The sequence below is a fragment of the Bombina bombina genome, chromosome 11, assembly GCF_027579735.1.
Source record: "Bombina bombina isolate aBomBom1 chromosome 11, aBomBom1.pri, whole genome shotgun sequence".
NCBI classification, from domain to species: Eukaryota; Metazoa; Chordata; class Amphibia; order Anura; family Bombinatoridae; genus Bombina; species Bombina bombina.
Window position 1 is genome coordinate 7931410 of NC_069509.1, and position 20316 is coordinate 7951725.

Sequence of the window (20316 nt, forward strand, 5' to 3'; positions counted from 1 at the left end):
ATATGACTCTCTGGCAGTCACATATGATTCTCTGGCAGTCTCATATGACTTTTTTGCATTCTCATATGACTTTCTGAAAGTCTCATATGACTCTCTGGCAGTCTCATATGACTCTCTGGCAGTCTTATATGACTATCTAGCAGTCGCATATGACTCTCTGGCAGTCCAATTGGCTCTCTGGCAGTCTCATATGACTCTTTTGCAGTCTTATATGGCTTTCTGGCAGTCTCATATGACTCTCTGGCAGTCTCATATAACTCTTTTGCAGTCTCATATGACTTTCTGAAAGTCTCATATGACTCTCTGGCAGTCTCATATGACTCTTTGGCAGTCCAATTGTCTCTCTGGCAGTCTCATATGACTCTTTTGCAGTCTCATACTCATATGACTTTCTGGCAGTCTTATATGACTCTCTGGCAGCCTCATTGGTTTTCTGGCAGTCTTAATAACTTCAGTAATCTTAGTCTTAATAACTCTCTGGTGGTTAAATACGACTCTCTAGCAGTCTTACTGACTCTCTGGCAGTCTCATATGACTCTATAGCAGTCTCATTAACTCTCTGTCAGTCTCATTAAATACCTGGCAGTCTCGTATGACTCTCTTGCAGTCTCATTAAATACCTGGCAGTCTCATATAAATCTCTGGCAGTCTCATATGACTCTCTGGCAGTCTCATTGACTATCTGGCAGTCTCATTGACTCTCTGGCAGTCTCATATGACTCTCTGGAAGTCTCATGTGACTTTCTGGCAGTCTTATTAACTCTCTGACAGTCTCATATAATACTCTTGCAGTCTCATATGACTCTCTGGCAGTCTCATTGGCTTTCTGGTAGTCTCATTGGCTTTCCCGGCAGTCTCATTGGCTCTCTGGCAGTCTCATATGACTTTCTGGCAGTCTCATATGACTCTCTGGCAGTCCAATTGCCTCTCTGGCAATCTCAGATGACTCTTTTGCAGTCTCATATAACTTTCTGGCAGTCTCATATGATTCTCTGGCAGTCTTATATGATTCTCTGGCAGTCTCATATGATTCTCTGGAAGTCTTATTAACTCTCTGACAGTCTCATATGACTATTTTGCAGTCTCATATGACTCTCTGGCAGTCTCATATGACTCTTTTGCAGTCTCATATGACTTTCTGAAAGTTTCATATGACTCTCTTGCATTCTCATATGACTCTCTGGCAGTCTCATATGACTATCTGGCAGTCGCATATGCCTCTCTGGTAGTCCAATTGGCTCTCTGGCAGTCTCATATGACTCTCTGGCAGTCTCATATGACTCTCTGACAGTCGCATATGACTCTCTGTCAGTCCAATTGGCTCTCTGGCAGTCTCATATGACTCTTTTGCAGTCTTATATGACTTTCTGGCAGTCTCATATGACTCTCTGGCAGTCTCATATGACTCTTTTGCAGTCTCATATGACTTTCTGAAAGTCTCATATGACTCTCTGGCAGTCTTATAAGACTATCTGGCAGTCGCATATGACTCTCTGGTAGTCCAATTGGCTCTCTGGCAGTCTCATATGACTCTTTTGCAGTCTTATATGGCTTTCTAGCAGTCTCATATGACTCTTTTGCAGTCTCATGACTCTCTGGCAGTCTCATGACTTTCTGAAAGTCTCATATGACTCTCTGGCAGTCTCATATGACTCTTTTGCAGTCTCATACTCATATGACTTTCTGGCAGTCTTATATGACTCTCTGGCAGTCTCATTGGTTTTCTGGCAGTCTTAATAACTCTTTGGTGGTTAAATACGACTCTCTAGCAGTCTTACTGATTCTCTGGCAGTCTCATATGACTCTATTGTAGTCTCATTAACTCTCTGTCAGTCTCATTAAATCCCTGGCAGTCTCTATGACTCTCTGGCAGTCTCATTGACTCTCTTGCAGTCTCATTAAATACCTGGCAGTCTCGTTTGACTCTCTGGCAGTCTCATTGACTCTCTGGCAGTCTCATATGACTCTCTGGAAGTCTCATGTGACTCTCTGGCAGTCGTATTAACTCTCTGACAGTCTCATATAATACTCTTGCAGTCTCATATGACTCTCTGGCAGTCTCATTGGCTTTCTGGTAGTCTCATTGGCTTTCTGGCAGTCTCATTGGCTCTCTGGCAGTATCATTGGCTCTCTGGCAGTCTCATATGACTTTCTGGCAGTCTTATATGACTCTCTGGCAGTCACATATGATTCTCTGGCAGTCTCATATGACTCTTTTGCATTCTCATATGACTTTCTGAAAGTCTCATATGACTCTCTGGCAGTCTCATATGACTCTCTGGCAGTCTAATATGACTATCTGGCAGTCACATATGACTCTCTGGCAGTCCAATTGGCTCTCTGGCAGTCTCATATGACTCTTTTGCAGTCTTATATGGCTTTCTGGCAGTCTCATATGACTCTCTGGCAGTCTCATATGACTCTTTTGCAGTCTCATATGACTTTCTGAAAGTCTCATATGACTCTCTGGCAGTCTCATATGGCTCTTTTGCAGTCTCATACTCATATGACTTTCTGGCAGTCTTATATGAATCTCTGGCAGTCTTAATAACTCTCTGGTGGTTAAATACGACTCTCTAGCAGTCTTACTGATTCTCTGGCAGTCTCATATGTCTCTATAGCAGTCTCATTAACTCTCTGTCAGTCTCATTAAATCCCTGGCAGTCTCTATGACTCCCTGGCAGTCTCATTAAATACCTGGCAGTCTCGTATGAGTCTCTGGCAGTCTCGTTTGACTCTCTGGCAGTCTCATTGACTCTCTGGCAGTCTCATATGACTCTCTGGAAGTCTCATGTGACTCTCTGGCAGTCTTATTAACTCTCTGACAGTTTCATATAATACTCTTGCAGTCTCATATGACTCTCTGGCAGTCTCATTGGCTTTCTGGTAGTCTCATTGGCTTTCCGGCAGTCTCATTGGCTCTCTGGCAGTCTCATATGACTTTCTGGCAGTCTCATTGACTCTCTGGCAGTCACATATGATTCTCTGGCAGTCTTATATGACTATCTGGCAGTCGCATATGACTCTCTGGCAGTCCAATTGGCTCTCTGGCAGTCTCATATGACTCTTTTGCAGTCTTATATGGCTTTCTGACAGTCTCATATGACTCTCTGGCAGTCTCATATGACTCTTTTGCAGTCTCATATGACTTTCTGAAAGTCTCATATGACTCTCTGGCAGTCTCATATGACTCTTTGGCAGTCCAATTGGCTCTCTGGCAGTCTCATATGACTCTTTTGCAGTCTCATACTCATATGACTTTCTGGCAGTCTTATATGACTCTCTGGCAGCCTCATTGGTTTTCTGGCAGTCTTAATAACTTCAGTAATCTTAGTCTTAATAACTCTCTGGTGGTTAAATACGACTCTCTAGCAGTCTTACTGACTCTCTGGCAGTCTCATATGACTCTATAGCAGTCTCATTAACTCTCTGTCAGTCTCATTAAATACCTGGCAGTCTCGTATGACTCTCTGGCAGTCTCGTATGACTCTCTGGCAGTCTCATTGACTCTCTTGCAGTCTCATTAAATACCTGGCAGTCTTGTATAAATCTCTGGCAGTCTCGTATGACTCTCTGGCAGTCTCATTGACTCTCTGGCAGTCTCATTGACTCTCTGGCAGTCTCATATGACTCTCTGGAAGTCTCATGTGACTTTCTGGCAGTCTTATTAACTCTCTGACAGTCTCATATAATACTCTTGCAGTCTCATATGACTCTCTGGCAGTCTCATTGGCTTTCTGGTAGTCTCATTGGCTTTCCGGCAGTCTCATTGGCTCTCTGGCAGTCTCATATGACTTTCTGGCAGTCTCATATGACTCTCTGGCAGTCCAATTGCCTCTCTGGCAATCTCAGATGACTCTTTTGCAGTCTCATATAACTTTCTGGCAGTCTTATATGACTCTCTGGCAGTCACATATGATTTTCTGGCAGTCTCACATGACTCTTTTGCAGTCTCATATGACTTTCTGGCAGTCTCATATGAAACTCTGGCAGTCTCATATGACTCTCTGGCAGTCTCATATGACTCTCTGGCAGTCTCATATGACTTTCTGAAAGTCTCATTGACTTTCTGGCAGTCTCTGGCATTTTCATATGATTCTCTGGCAGTCTCACTGACACTCTGGCAGTCTCATATAACTCTCTGGCAGTCTCATTGACTTTCTGGCAGTCTCATTGCCTCTCTGGCAATCTCATATGACTTTCTGGCAGTCTTATATGACTCTCTGGCAGTCTCATATGAAACTCTGGCAGTCTCATATGACTCTCTGGCAGTCTCATATGACTTTCTGAAAGTCTCATTGACTTTCTGGCAGTCTTATTGGCTTTCTGGCAGTCTCATTGGCTCTCTGGCAGTCTCATATGACTTTTTGGCAGTCCAATTGGCTATCTGGCAGTCTCATATGACTCTTTTGCAGTCTAATATGACTTTCTGGCAGTCTTATGACTCTCTGGCAGTCTCATTGGTTTTCTAGCAGTCTTAATAACTCTCTGGTGGTTAAATACGACTCTCTAGCAGTCTTACTGACTCTCTGGCAGTCTCATATAACTCTATGGCAGTCTCATTAACTCTCTGTCAGTCTCATTAAATTCCTGGCAGTCTCGTATGAATCTCTGGCAGTCTCGTATGACTCTGGCAGGCTCATTGACTCTCTTGCAGTCTCATATGACTCTATGGAAGTCTAATATGACTTTCTGGCAGTCTCATTGACTCTCTGGCAGTCTCATATGACTCTCTGGAAGTCTCATGTGACTCTCTGGCAGTCTAATGTGACCCTCTAGAAGTCTCATGTGACTCTCTGGCAGTCTCACTGACTCTCTGGCAGTCTCATTGACCCTCTGACAGTCTCATATGAATTCTTGTCATTCTCATATGACTTCTGGCAGTCTCATTGACCCTTTGGCAGTCTCATATGACTCTCTGGCAGTCTCATATGACATTCTGGCAGTCTCACAAGGCTCCATGGCAGTCTCACTGACTCTCTGGCAGTCTCATGTTACTCTCTGGCAGTCTCATATGACTCTCTGGCAGTCCAATTGCCTCTCTGGCAGTCTCATATGACTCTTATGCAGTCACATATGACTTTCTGGCAATCTCATATTACTCTCTGGCAGTCTAATATGACTCTCTATCAGCCCAATTGGCTCTCTGGCAGTCTCATATGACTCTTTTGCAGTCTCATATGACTCTTTTGCAGTCTCATATGACTTTCTGGCAGTCTCATATTACTCTCTGTCAGTCTAATATGACTCTCTGGCAGCCCAATTGGCTCTCTGGCAGTCTCATATGACTCTTTTGCAGTCTCATATGACTTTCTGAAAGTCTCATATGACTCTCTGGCAGTCTCATATGACTATCTGGCAGCCCAATTGGCTCTCTGGCAGTCTCATATGACTCTTTTGCAGTCTCATACGACTTTCTGAAAGTCTCATATGACTCTCTGGCAGTCTCATATGACTATCTGGCAGTCCAATTGGCTCTCTGGCAGTCTCATATGACTCTTTTGCAGTCTCATATGACTCTTTGGCAGTATCATATGACATTCTGGCAGTCTCATAAGGCTCCATGGCAGTCTCATTGACTCTCTGGCAGTCTCATTGACTCTCTGGTAGTCTCATATGACTCTCTGGCAGTCCCTTATGACTCTCTGTCAGTCTAATATGACTCTCTGGCAGCCCAATTGGCTCTCTGGCAGTCGCATATGACTCTTTTGCAGTCTCATATGACTTTCTGAAAGTCTCATATGACTCTCTGGCAGTCTCATATGACTATCTGGAAGTCCAATTGGCTCTCTGGCAGTCTCATATGACTCGTTTGCAGTCTCATATGACTTTCTGGCAGTCTCATGACTTTCGGGCAGTCTCACTGACTCACTGGCAGTTTTTATTGACTCTCTGGCAGTCCAATTAACTCTCTGGCAGTCTCACATGACTTCTGACAGTCTCATTGGCTCTCTAGCAGTCTCAACAACCCTCTGGCAGTCTCATATGACTCTCTGGTAGTCTCATTGGCTCTCTGGCATTCTCATATGACTCTCTGGAAGTCTCATATGACTCTCTGGAAGTCTCACTGTCTCACTGACTCTCTGACAGTCTCAATAACTCTGGTGGTTTCATACGACTCTCTAGCAGTCTCACTGAATCTCTGGCAATCTCATATGACTCTCTGGCAGTTGCATATGACTCTCTGGCAGTCTCATATGAATCTGGCAGTCTCATATGACTCTCTGGCAGTCTTATTAACTCTCTGACAGTCTCATATAACTTTTTTGCAGTCTCATATGACTCTCTGGCAGTCTCATATGACTCTCTGGCAGTCTCATATGACTCTCTGGCAGTCTCATTGGCTCTCTGGCAGTCTCATATGTTTTCCTGGCAGTCTCATTTGATTTTCTGGCAGTCTCATGTGACTCTCTGGCAGTCTCGTGACTCTCTCGCAGTCTCGTTGGCCATCTGGCTGTCTCACTGACTCTCTGGCAGTCTCATATGATTCTCTGGCAGTCTTATTAACTCCCTGACTGTCTCATATGACACTCTTGCAGTCTCATTGGCTCTTTGTCATTTTTATATGATTTTCCGGCAGTCTCACTGACTCTCTGGTAGTCTCATATAACTCTCTGGCAGTCTCATTGACTTTCTGGCAGTCTCATTGGCTTTCTGGCAGTCTCATTGGCTCTCTGGCAGTCTCATATGACTTTCTGGCAGTCTCATATGGCTCTCTGGAAGTCTTATAAGACTCTCTGGCATTTTCACGAGGCTCCCTGGCAGTCTCACTGACACATTGTCAGTCTCATGTGACTCTCTGGCAGTCTCATTGACTCTCTGGCAGTCTCATATGACTCTCTGGCAGTCTTATTAACTCTGACAGTCTCATATAACTTTATTGCAGTCTCATATGACTCTCTAGCAGTCCAATTGCCTCTCTGGAAGTCTCATATGACTCTTTTGCAGTCTCATATAACTTTCTGGCAGTCTTATATGACTCTCTGGCAGTCTCATATGATTCTCTGGCAGTCTTATATGACTCTCTGGCAGTCCAATTGGCTCTCTGGCAGTCTCATATGACTATTTTGCAGTCTCATATGACTCTCTGGCAGTCTTATATGACTCTCTAGCAGTCCAATTGGCTCTCTGGCAGTCTCATATGGCTCTTTTGCAGTCTCATATGACTCTCTGGCAGTCTCATATGACTCTTTTGCAGTCTCATATGACTTTCTGAAAGTCTTATATGACTCTCTGGCAGTCCAATTGGCTCTCTGGCAGTCTCATATGACTATTTTGCAGTCTCATATGACTCTGGCAGTCTCATATGACTCTCTGGCAGTCTCATATGACTCTCTGGCAGTCCAATTGCCTCTCTGGCAGTCTCATATGACTTTTTTGCAGTCTTATATGACTTTCTGGAAGTCTCATATGACTCTCTGGCAGTCTCATATGACTCTCTGGCAGTCTCATATGACTCTTTTGCAGTCTCATATGACTTTCTGGCAGTCTTATATGACTCTCTGGCAGTCTCATTAGTTTTCTGGCTGTCTTAATAACTCTCTGGTGGTTAAATACGACTCTCTGGCAGTCTCATATGACTCTCTTGCAGTCTCATATGACTCTTTGGCAGTCCAATTGGCTCTCTGGCAGTCTCATATGACTCTTTTGCAGTCTCATATGACTCTCTGGCAGTCTCATATGATCCTCTGGCAGTCTCAATGACTCTCTTGCAGTCTTATATGACTCTCTGGAAGTCTTGTGACCCTCTCACAGTCTCGTTGACCATCTGGCTGTCTCACTGACTCTATGGCATTCTCATATGATTCTCTGGCAGTCTTATTAACTCTCTGACAGTCTCATATGACAATCTTGCAGTCTCATTGGCTCTTTGTCATTTTTATATGATTCTCCGGCAGTCTCACTGACTCTCTGGTAGTCTCATATAACTCTCTGGCAGTCTCATTGACTTTCTGGCAGTCTCATTGGCTCTCTGGCAGTCTTATATGACTTTCTGGCAGTCTCATATGGCTCTCTGGAAGTCTCATATGGCTCTCTGGCATTTTCATGAGGCTCCCTGGCAGTCTCACTGACACTTTGTCAGTCTCATGTGACTCTCTGGCAGTCTCATATGACTCTCTGGCAGTCTTATTAACTCTCTGACAGTCTCATATAACTTTATTGCAGTCTCATATGACTCTCTAGCAGTCCAATTGCCTCTCTGGCAGTCTCAGATGACTCTTTTGCGGTCTCATATAACTTTCTGGCAGTCTTATATGATTCTCTGGCAGTCTCATATGATTCCCTGGAAGTCTTATTAACTCTCTGACAGTCTCATATGACTATTTTGCAGTCTCATATGACTCTCTGGCAGTCTCATATGACTCTCTGGCAGTCTCATATGACTCTCTGGCAGTCTCATTGGCTCTATTGAAGTCTCTAATTACTCTCTGGCAGTCTCATATGACTCTCTGGTAGTCTCATTGGCTCTTTGGCAGTCTCATATGACTCATTGGCAGTCTCATATGACTAACTTTGACCCCCATATCTCTCTCTCTCACCTGATTATGACTGGAACTGTCCCTCTTGTTTTCCTCCCCATGGCTGGACTCAGTTGCCGCTTTTTTAACTTCACCTGGTAGGCAGAAAACAAAAGCAAATAAACCATGTGATTATCAGCGATGTCAGGTCTGTGCCGGTTTTCAGTGTAAAGAATAAGATATGCTAGGTAAGCAAGCATAGGGCCCTAACCGTACCTGAGCTGACTGCTACATATTGTGCTTTAAGGTTTGCAAGCTCTCTCAGGCCAGCTTTCAGGTCACTTCTCACTTCTCCCAGACGGGCCCCCCACCCCATAGCAGAGTCCAGTATCCGAGGACTCTCTGTGTTGGCTCCTGGACTTAGTAGAGCCACTAGCTGGATGTGCATATCACCAAGAGAATCGGATGCCCTATGGATCCGTGTTATGGCCCGGCCAAATGGGGCATGCCATCCTCCATCGTTCCTCAACTGCTTGTGATAAATTCCTGGGTCTCCTAGAGTAAGTCCTGATTCAGGGCTTCCCAAAGGGGTATGAAAGGTGTCCCTTGTGGGGGAAGATACAGGAGAAGAGTGTGTCTTGTACAAAGCAGGTGAGGGAGGGTCCATGTGTGACTCTGTGAAAGAGAAAACAGTGTATCATATCCCTGAAATGACAAGTCTTGGCCTCTCACCTTCACATCACTTCCCATAGATTTCCAGAATAAAAAACTCATGAGAACAAATAAAAGAGACAATTGTTAGAGGATAAGGTCAAATTAAAGCCACATCTGTACTGACTCTCAATTGACTGAGATTATCCCTATGTACCATTAATATTCCCTCTTCCCAAGTGACTGAGATTATCCATGTGTACCATGAATGTACCATCTTCCCAAGTGACTGAGATTATCCATGTGTACCATTAATGTACCATCTTCTCAAGTGACTGAGATTCCACCTATGTACCATTAATGTACCCTCTTCCCAAGTGACTGAAATTCCACCTATGTACCATTAATGTACCCTCTTCCCAAGTGACTGAGATTCCCCCTATGTACCATTAATGTACCGTCTTCCCAAGTGACTGAGATTCCCCCTATGTACCATTAATGTACCGTCTCCCAAGTGACTGAGATTCCCCCCTATGTACCATTAATGTACCGTCTTCCCAAGTGACTGAGACTCCCCCTATGTACAATTAATGTACAGTCTTCACTAGTGACTGAGATTTCCCCTATGTACCATTAATGTACAGTCTTCACTAGTGACTGAGATTTCCCCTATGTACCATTAATGTACAGTCTTCCCAAGTGACTGAGATTCCCCCTATGCACCATTAATGTACCATTTCACCAAGTGACTGAGATTCCACCTATGTACCATTAATGTACCGTCTTCCCAAGTGACTGAGATTCCCCCTATGTACCATTAATGTACCGTCTTCCCAAGTGACTGAGATTCCCCCTATGTAACATTAATGTACCATCTTCCCAAGTGACTGAGAGTCCCCCTATGTAACATTAATGTACCGTGTTCCCAAGTGACTGAGACTCACCCTATGTACCATTAATGTACAGTCTTCACTAGTGACTGAGATTTCCCCTATGTACCATTAATGTACAGTCTTCCCAAGTGACTGAAATTCCACCTATGTACCATTAGTGTACCCTCTTCCCAAGTGACTAAGTTTTCCCCTATGTAGCATTAATGTACCATCTTCCCAAGTGACTGAGATTCCCCCTATGTACCATTAATGTACCGTCTTCCCAAGTGACTGAAACTCCCCCTATGTACCATTAATGTACAGTCTTCACTAGTGACTGAGATTCTCCTTATGTACCATTAATGTACCCTCTTCACTAGTGACTGAGATTCCCCCTATGTACCATTAATGTACCGTCTTCCCAAGTGAGTAAGATTCCCCCTATGTAACATTAATGTACCCTTTTCCCAAGTGACTGAGATTCCCCCTATGTACCATTAATATACTGTCTTCCCAAGTGACTGATTCCCCCTATGTAACATTAATGTACCATCTTCCCAAGTGACTGAGAGTCCCCCTACGTACCATTAATGTACCGTCTTCCCAAGTGACTGAGATTCCCCCTATGTGCCATTAATGAACCATCTTCCCAAGTGACTGAGATTCTCCCTATGTACCATTAATGTACCCTCTTCCCAAGTGACTGAGATTCTCCCTATGTACCATTAATGTATCATCTTCCCAAGTGACTGCGATTCCCCCTATGTAACATTTATGTACCCTCTTCCAAAGTGACTGAGATTCCCCCTATGTAACATTAATGTACCCTCTTCCCAAGTGACTGAGATTCTCCCTATGTGTGTGTGAGAGAGAGATTAACAGTGTGTGTGTGAGAGAGATTAACAGTGTGTGTGTGATAGAGATCAACAGTGTGTGCGTGATAGAGATTAACAGTGTGTGTGTGTGTGTGTGCGAGAGATTAACAGTGTGTGTGAGAGATTAACAGCATGTGTGAGAGAGATTAACAGTGTGTGTGAGAGATTAACAGCGTGTGTGAGAGATTAACAGCGTGTGTGAGAGATTAACAGTGTGTGAGAGAGATTAACAGTGTGTGTGAGAGATTAACAGCGTGTGTGAGAGATTAACAGTGTGTGTGAGAGAGCAATTAACAGTGTGTGTGTGAGAGATTGACAGCGTGTGTGTGTGTGAGAGATTAATAGCGTGTGTGTTTGAGAGATTAACAGTGTGTGTGTGTGTGTATGAGAGAGCGATTAACAGTGTGTGTGTGTGTGAGAGAGATTCCCCCTATGTACCATTAATGTACCCTCTTCCCAAGTGACTAAGATTCTCCCTATGTACCATTAATGTAACTTCTTCCCAAGTGACTGAGATTCCCCCTATGTAACATTAATGTACCCTCTTCCCAAGTGACTGAGATTCCCCCTATGTAACATTAATGTACCCTCTTCCCAAGTGACTGAGATTCCCCCTATGTAACATTAATGTACCCTCTTCCCAAGTGACTGAGATTCCCCCTATGTAACATTAATGTACCCTCTTCCCAAGTGACTGAGATTCCCCCTATGTAACATTAATGTACCCTCTTCCCAAGTGACTGAGATTCCCCCTATGTACCATTAATGTACCCTCTTCCCAAGTGACTGAGATTCCCCCTATGTACCATTAATGTAACTTCTTCCCAAGTGACTGAGATTCCCCCTATGTAACATTAATGTACCCTCTTCCCAAGTGACTGAGATTCCCCCTATGTACCATTAATGTAACTTCTTCCCAAGTGACTGAGATTCCCCCTATGTACCATTAATATATCGTCTTCCCAAGTGATTGAGATTCTCCCTATGTACCATTAATGTAACTTCTTCCCAAGTGACTGAGATTCTCCCTATGTACCATTAATGTATCATCTTGCCAAGTGACTGAGATTCCCCCTATGTAACATTAATGTACCCTCTTCCCAAGTGACTGAGATTCCCCCCATGTACCATTAATGTACCCTCTTCCCAAGTGACTGAGATTCCCCCTCTGTAACATTAATGTACCCTCTTCCCTAGTGACTGAGATTCCCCCTATGTAACATTAATGTACCCTCTTCCCAAGTGACTGAGATTCTCCCTATGTGTGTGTGAGAGAGAGATTAACAGCGTGTGTGTTTGGGAGAGATTAACAGCGTGTGTGTTTGGGAGAGATTAACAGCGTGTGTGTTTGAGAGATTAACAGTGTGTGTGAGAGAGAGAGATTAACAGTGTGTGTGTGTGTGTGAGAGAGCGATTAACAGCATGTGTGAGAATGAGATTAACAGTGTGTGTGTGTGAGAGAGATTAACAGTGTGTGTGTGTGTGAGAGAGAGATTAACAGTGTGTGTGTGTGTGTGTGTGAGAGTGTGAGAGAGAGAGATTAACAGTGTGTGTGTATGTGAGAGAGAGATTAACAGTGTGTGTGTGTGTGTGTGTGAGAGATTAACAGTGTGTGCGTGTGAGAGAGATTAACAGAGTGTGTGTGAGAGATATTAACAATGTGTGTGTGAGGGAGATTAACAGTGTGTATGTGTGTGTAAGATTTTAACAGTTTGTGTGTGTGTGAGAGATTAACAGTGTGTGTGTGAGAGAGATTAACAGTGTGTGTGTGAGAGATATTAGCAGTGTGTGTGTGAGGGAGATTAACAGTGTGTGTAAAATTTTAACAGTTTGTGTGTGTGAGAGATTAACAGTGTGTGTGTGAGAGAGAGATTAACAGTTTGTGTGTGTGAGAGATTAACAGTGTGTGTGTGAGAGAGATTAACAGTGTGTGTGTGTGTGTGAGATTAACAGTGTGTGTGTGTGAGAGAGAGATTAACAGTTTGTGTGTGTGAGAGATTAACAGTTTGTGTGTGTGAGAGATTAACAGTGTGTGTGTGTGAGAGATATTAATTTAACAGTGTGTGTGTGTGATAGAGATTAACAGTGTGTGTGTGTGTGTGAGAGAGAGATTAACAGTTTGTGTGTGTGAGAGATTAACAGCGTGTGTGAGAGAGATTAACAGTGTGTGTGTGAGAGAGATTAACAGTTTGTGTGTATGAGATTAACAGTTTGTGTGAGAGAGAAATTAACAGTGTGTGTGAGAGATTAACAGCGTGTGTGAGAGAGATTAATATCTTGTGTGTGAGAGAAAGATTAACAGCATGTGTGAGAGAGATTAACAGTGTGTGTGTGTGTGTGAGAGAGATTAACAGTCTGTGTGTGAGAGAGATTAACTGTGTGTGTGTGAGAGAGATAGATTAACAGTGTGTGTGTATGTGAGAGATTAACAGTGTGTGTGTGTGAGAGAGAGAGATTAACAGTGTGTGTGAGAGATTAGCAGTGTGTGTGTGTGAGAGAGAGATTAACAGTGTGTGTGAGAGAGATTAACAGAGTGTGTGAGAGCGATTAACAGAGTGTGTGAGAGCGATTAACAGAGTGTGTGAGAGCGATTAACAGAGTGTGTGAGAGCGATTAACAGAGTGTGTGTGAGAGATTAACAGTGTGTGTGTGAGAGAGTTTAACAGTGTGTGTGTGAGAGAGTTTAACAGTGTGTGTGTGTGTGAGAGAGAGATTAACAGTTTGTGTGTGAGAGAGATTAACAGTGTGTGTGAGAGAGAGAGATTAACAGAGTGTGTGTGAGAGATTAACAGTGTGTGTGTGTGAGAGTTTAACAGTGTGTGTGTGTGTGTGTGAGAGAGATTAACAGTTTGTGTGTGAGAGAGATTAACAGTGTGTGTGAGAGAGAGAGATTAACAGAGTGTGTGTGAGAGATTAACAGTGTGTGTGTGTGTGTGTGAGAGAGATTAACAGTGTGTGTGTGAGAGAGATTAACAGTGTGTGTGTGAGAGAGAGATTAACAGTGTGTGTGTGTGTGTGTGTGAGAGAGAGATTAACAGTGTGTGAGAGAGATTAACAGTATGTGTTTGAGAGAGAGAGAGAGATTAACAGTGAGTGTGTGTGAGAGAGAGAGATTAAAAGTGTGTGTTTGTGTGTGTGAGATTAACAGTGTGTATGTGAGAGAGATTAATTTAACAGTGTGTGTTTATGAGAGATTAACTGTGTGTGTGTGTAAGAGAGACAAACAGTGTGTGTGTGAGAGAGATTATCAGTGTGTGTGTGTGAGAGAGATTAACAGTGTGTGTATGTGTGTGAGAGATTAAACAGTTTGTGTGTGTGAGAGATTAACAGTGTGTGTGTGTGTGTATGAAAGAGAGATTAACAGAGTGTGTGTGAGAGATTAACAGTGTGTGTGTGTGTGTGTGAGAGAGAGAGAGAGATTAACAGTATGTGTGTGAGAGAGATTAACAGTGTGTTTGTGTGTGTGTGAGAGAGAGATTAACTGTGTGTGTGTGTGTGTGTGTGTGAGTGAGTGAGAGAGAGAGAGAGAGAGAGAGAGATTAACAGTGTGTGTTTGTGTGTGTGATATTAACAGTGTGTGTGAGAGAGATTCATTTAACAGCGTGTGTGTATGAGAGATTAACTGTGTGTGTGTGAGGGAGACTAACAGTGTGTGTGTGTGAGAGAGAGATTAACAGTGTATGTGTGTGATAGAGATTAACAGTGTGTGTGTGTGAAAGATTAACAGTGTGTGTTTGTGTGTGTGAGATTAACAGTGTGTGTGAGAGAGATTAATTTAACAGTGTGTGTGAGAGAGATTAATTTAACAGCGTGTGTGTATGAGAGATTAACTGTGTGTGTGTGAGAGAGAGACTAACAGTGTGTGTGTGTGAGAGAGATTAACAGTGTGTGTGTGTGAGAGAGATTAACAGCGTGTGTGTGAGAGATAAACAGCATGTGTGTGTGAGAGAGATTAAGAGTGTGTGTGTGAGATTAAGAGTGTGTGTGTGAGAGATTAACAGTGTGTGTGTGTGTGAGAGAGATTAACAGTGTGTGTGTGTGTGAGAGAGATTAACAGTGTGTGTGTGTGTGTGTGAGAGATAGAGAGATTAACAGTGTGTGTGTGAGAGAGAGACTAACAGTGTGTGTGTGTGAGAGAGAGAGATTAACAGTGTGTGTGTGAGAGAGATTAACAGCGTGTGTGAGAGATTAACAGCGTGTGTGTGAGAGATTAACAGCGTGTGTGTGAGAGATTAACAGCATGTGTGTGTGAGAGAGATTAAGAGTGTGTGTGTGAGATTAAGAGTGTGTGTGTGAGAGATTAACAGTGTGTGTGTGAGAGAGAGAGATTAACAGTGTGTGTGAGAGAGAGAGATTAACAGTGTGTGTGTGTGTGTGAGAGAGATTAACAGTGTGTGTGAGAGAGATTAACAGTGTGTGTGTGTGTGTGAGAGATAAACAGCATGTGTGTGTGAGAGAGATTAAGAGTGTGTGTGTGAGATTAAGAGTGTGTGTGTGAGAGATTAACAGTGTGTGTGTGAGAGAGAGATTAACAGTGTGTGTGTGTGAGAGAGAGATTAACAGTGTGTGTGTGAGAGAGAGATTAACAGTGTGTGTGTGAGAGAGATTAACAGTGTGTGTGTGTGAGAGAGAGATTAACAGTGTGTGTGTGAGAGAGAGATTAACAGTGTGTGTGTGAGAGAGAGATTAACAGTGTATGTGTGTGATAGAGATTAACAGTGTGTGTGTGTGAAAGATTAACAGTGTGTGTTTGTGTGTGTGAGATTAACAGTGTGTGTGAGAGAGATTAATTTAACAGTGTGTGTGAGAGAGATTAATTTAACAGCGTGTGTGTATGAGAGATTAACTGTGTGTGTGTGAGAGAGAGACTAACAGTGTGTGTATGTGAGAGAGATTAACAGTGTGTGTGTGTGTGTGTGTGTGAGAGAGAGACTAACAGTGTGTGTGTGAGAGAGAGATTAACAGTGTGTGAGAGAGATAGAGAGAGAGATTAACAGTGTGTGTGTGTGTGAGAGATTAACAGTGTGTGTGTGTGAGAGAGAGAGATTAACAGTGTGTGTGTGAGAGAGAGATTAACAGTGTGTCTGTGAGAGAGAGATTAACAGTGTGTGTATGTGAGAGAGATTAACAGTGTGTGTGTGTGTGTGTGAGAGAGAGAGAGAGACTAACAGTGTGTGTGTGAGAGAGAGATTAACAGTGTGTGATAGAGATAGAGAGAGAGATTAACAGTGTGTGTGTGAGAGAGATTAACAGTGTGTGAGAGAGATAGAGAGATATTAACAGTGTGTGTGTGAGAGATATTAACAGTGTGTGTGTGAGAGAGATTAACAGTGTGTGTGTGAGAGAGATTAACAGTGTGTGTGTGAGAGAGATTAACAGTGTGTGTGTGTGAGAGAGAGATTAACAGTGTGTGTGTGTGAGAGATTAACAGTGTGTGTGTGAGAGATTAACAGTGTGTGTGTGTGAGAGATTAACAGTGTGTGTGTGTGAGAGAGATTAACAGTGTGTGTGTGAGAGAGACTAACAGTGTGTGTGTGTGAGAGAGATTAACAGTGTGTGAGAGAGATAGAGAGAGAGATTAACAGTGTGTGTGTGTGAGAGAGATTAACAGTGTGTGAGAGAGATAGAGAGAGAGATTAACAGTGTGTGTGTGTGAGAGAGATTAACAGTGTGTGTGTGAGAGAGATTAACAGTGTGTGTGTGAGAGAGATTAACAGTGTGTGTGTGAGAGAGATTAACAGTGTGTGTGTGAGAGAGATTAACAGTGTGTGTGTGTGTGTGTGTGAGAGAGATTAACAGTGTGTGTGTGTGAGAGATTAACAGTGTGTGTGTGAGAGAGATTAACAGTGTGTGTGTGAGAGAGAGAGATTAACAGTGTGTGTGTGAGAGAGATTAACAGTGTGTGTGTGAGAGATTAACAGTGTGTGTGTGTGTGTGTGAGATTAACAGTGTGTGTGTGAGAGATTAACAGTGTGTGTGTGAGAGAGATTAACAGTGTGTGTGTGTGTGAGAGAGATTAACAGTGTGTGTGTGAGAGAGATTAACAGTGTGTGTGTGTGTGAGAGAGATTAACAGTGTGTGTGTGTGAGAGATTAACAGTGTGTGTGTGTGTGTGTGAGAGAGAGAGATTAACAGTGTGTGTGTGTGAGAGAGAGATTAACAGTTTGCAGTTTTACCTGTTTGAGTGTCTGACACATTCTTCACATTGTTTCCACCCATAATGACAGACACACACAAATAGTGCAGCCAAGCACAGGCTGAGAGGCAAATGTGACAACCTGGATGTCAAATATAGAATAGAGAGAGTCACTGCTCCTGAGACAGATGTGAGACCCTGAGAGACAGTCACTGCTCCTGAGACAGATGTGAGACCCTGAGAGACAGTCACTGCTCCTGAGACAGATGTGAGACCCTGAGAGACAGTCACTGCTCCTGAGACAGATGTGAGACCCTGAGAGACAGTCACTGCTCCTGAGACAGATGTGAGACCCTGAGAGACAGTCACTGCTCCTGAGACAGATGTGAGACCCTGAGAGACAGTCACTGCTCCTGAGACAGATGTTGGACCCTGAGAGACAGTCTCTGCTCCTGAGACAGATGTTGGACCCTGAGAGACAGTCTCTGCTCCTGAGACAGATGTGATACCCTGAGAGACAGTCACTGCTCCTGAGACAGATGTGAGACCCTGAGAGACAGTCACTGCTCCTGAGACAGATGTGAGACCCTGAGAGACAGTCACTGCTCCTGAGACAGATGTGAGACCCTGAGAGACAGTCACTGCTCCTGAGACAGATGTGAGACCCTGAGAGACAGTCACTGCTCCTGAGACAGATGTGAGACCCTGAGAGACAGTCACTGCTCCTGAGACAGATGTGAGACCCTGAGAGACAGTCACTGCTCCTGAGACAGATGTTGGACCCTGAGAGACAGTCACTGCTCCTGAGACAGATGTTGGACCCTGAGAGACAGTCACTGCTCCTGAGACAGATGTGAGACCCTGAGAGACAGTCACTGCTCCTGAGACAGATGTGAGACCCTGAGAGACAGTCACTGCTCCTGAGACAGATGTTGGACCCTGAGAGACAGTCACTGCTCCTGAGACAGATGTGAGACCCTGAGAGACAGTCACTGCTCCTGAGACAGATGTGAGACCCTGAGAGACAGTCACTGCTCCTGAGACAGATGTGAGACCCTGAGAGACAGTCACTGCTCCTGAGACAGATGTTAAACCCTGAGAGACAGTCACTGCTGCTGAGACAGATGCTAGATGCTGAGAGATTGGACCTGCGAGACAGTCAAATGAACAAGCTGGAACATATAAGTTGTTTAGGAAACACAACGCTCTCTCTCTTCCACTGTTCTTCTTTAGCTTCAGGTCTCTGTCTGTGAATTTCTCTCAGATATGCTTCTCTGCAGATATCGCCATCCCTCGGTGTTTTTCTCACGCTCTCTGATACTTGTCTCCTACTCAGAAAATCCTGTGTGACGGCATTGTTGTGCACACCCATGTGCAGTGCCCGACCCTGGCACTCACAGTGACACACACACAATCACACCCTGCTACATGCAACAATGATCTTAGCCGCTCCCTGCTGCATGTTGTGACCTGTGCAATGACTTCTCAGTATTACAGAGTATCTGTGTATCACTGTCTGTGTACAAGTGCACGTTAGTGTATGTATGTGTGTGTGTATCACTTTGTGTTAGTGTATGTATGTGTGTATCAATGTGTGTTAGTGTATGTGTGTGTGTATTACTGTGCGTTAGTGTATGACTGTGCGTTAGTGTATGTATATGTGTGTGTATCATTGTGTGTTAGTGTATATGTGTGTGTATCACTTTGTGTTAGTGTATGTAAGTGTGTGTGTATCACTGTGTGTTAGTGTATGTATGTGTGTGTGTATCACTGTGCGTTAGTGATGCATACACACACATACATACACTGTGTGTTAGTGTATGTATGTGTGTGTGTATCACTGTGTGTTAGTGTATGTATGTGTGTGTGTATCACTGTGCGTTAGTGATGCATACACACACATACATACACTGTGTGTTAGTGTATGTATGTGTGTGTGTATCACTGTGTGTTAGTGTATGTATGTGTGTGTGTATCACTGCCTGTGTACATGTTAGTGTATGTATGTGTCACTGCATGTTAGTGTATGTAAGTGTGTATTACTGTGTGTTAGTGTATCACTGTGCGTTAGTGTATGTATATGTGTGTGTATCATTGTGTGTTAGTGTATGTATGTGTGTATCACTGTGTGTTAGTGTATGTGTGTGTGTGTATCACTGTGTGTTAGTGTATGTGTATCACTGTGCGTTAGTGTATATATGTGTGTGTGCATCACTGTGTGTTAGTGTATGTGTATCACTGTGCGTTAGTGTATATATGTGTGTGTGCATCACTGTTAGTGTATGCATATGTGTGTATCACTGTGCGTAAGTGTATGTGTTAGTGTATGTATGTGCGTATCACTGTGTGTTAGTGTATGTATGTGTGTGTATCACTGTGCATTAGTGTATGTGTGTGTATCACTGTGTGTTAGTGTGTGTGTATATCACTGTGTGTTAGTGTATGTATGTGTGTGTGTATATCACTGTGTGTTAGTGTATGTGTATGTGTGTATTACTGTGCGTTAGTGTATGTGTGTGTATCACTGTGTGTTAGTGTATGTGTGTGTATCACTGTGTGTTAGTGTATGTATGTGTGTATCACTGTGTGTTATCATATGTATGTGTTTGTGTATCACTGTGTGTTAATGTATGTATGTGTGTGTGTATATCACTGTGTGTTAGTGTATATATGTGTGTGTGCATCACTGTGTGTTAGTGTATGCATATGTGTGTATCACTGTGCGTAAGTGTATGTGTTAGTGTATGTATGTGCGTATCACTGTGTGTTAGTGTATGTATGTGTGTGTATCACTGTGCGTTAGTGTATGTGTGTGTATCACTGTGTGTTAGTGTGTGTGTGTATCACTGTGCGTTAGTGTATGTATGTTTGTGTGTGTATCACTGTGTGTTAGTGTATGTGTGTATCACTGTGCGTTAGTGTATGTGTGTGTATCACTGTGTGTTAGTGTATGTATGTGTGTGTATGTATCACTGTGTGTTAGTGTATGTGTGTGTATCACTGTGTGTTAGTGTATGTATGTGTGTGTATCACTGTGTGTTAGTGTATGTATGTGTGTATGTGTCACTGTGCGTTAGTGTATGTATGTGTGTGTGTATATCACTGTGTGTTAGTGTATGTGTGTGTGTGTATCACTGTGCGTTAGTGTATGTATGTGTGTGTATCACTGTGTGTTAGTGTATGTATGTGTGTGTATCACTGTGTGTTAGTGTATGTGTGTGTATCACTGTGTGTTAGTGTATGTATGTGTGTGTGTATCACTTCCTGTGTACAAGTGCACGTTAGTGTGTGTGTATCACTGTGTTAGTGTATGTATGTGTGTG

The 20316-nt window shown here is 43.3% G+C and overlaps 1 protein-coding gene across 2 annotated transcripts in view; it reads right to left on the reverse strand.

The window, feature by feature from the left end:
- Positions 1 to 18461, reverse strand: part of LOC128641830 (smoothelin-like protein 1) — a 141895-nt gene extending 123434 nt beyond the window's left edge. The window contains exons 1-3 of one of the 2 annotated variants that reach the window (XM_053694380.1): positions 18142 to 18461; positions 8736 to 9134; positions 8541 to 8614 (exon numbers count right to left, since the gene is read on the reverse strand). In XM_053694380.1, the coding sequence (XP_053550355.1) occupies positions 8541 to 8614; positions 8736 to 9126 (465 nt within the window). In that variant the 5' untranslated portion in view covers positions 9127 to 9134; positions 18142 to 18461. Of the gene's footprint in view, positions 1 to 8540; positions 8615 to 8735; positions 9135 to 17033 lie in introns of both variants that reach the window. The other variant, XM_053694379.1, reaches the window with a different exon arrangement.
- Between the last annotated feature and the right edge of the window lie 1855 nt (positions 18462 to 20316).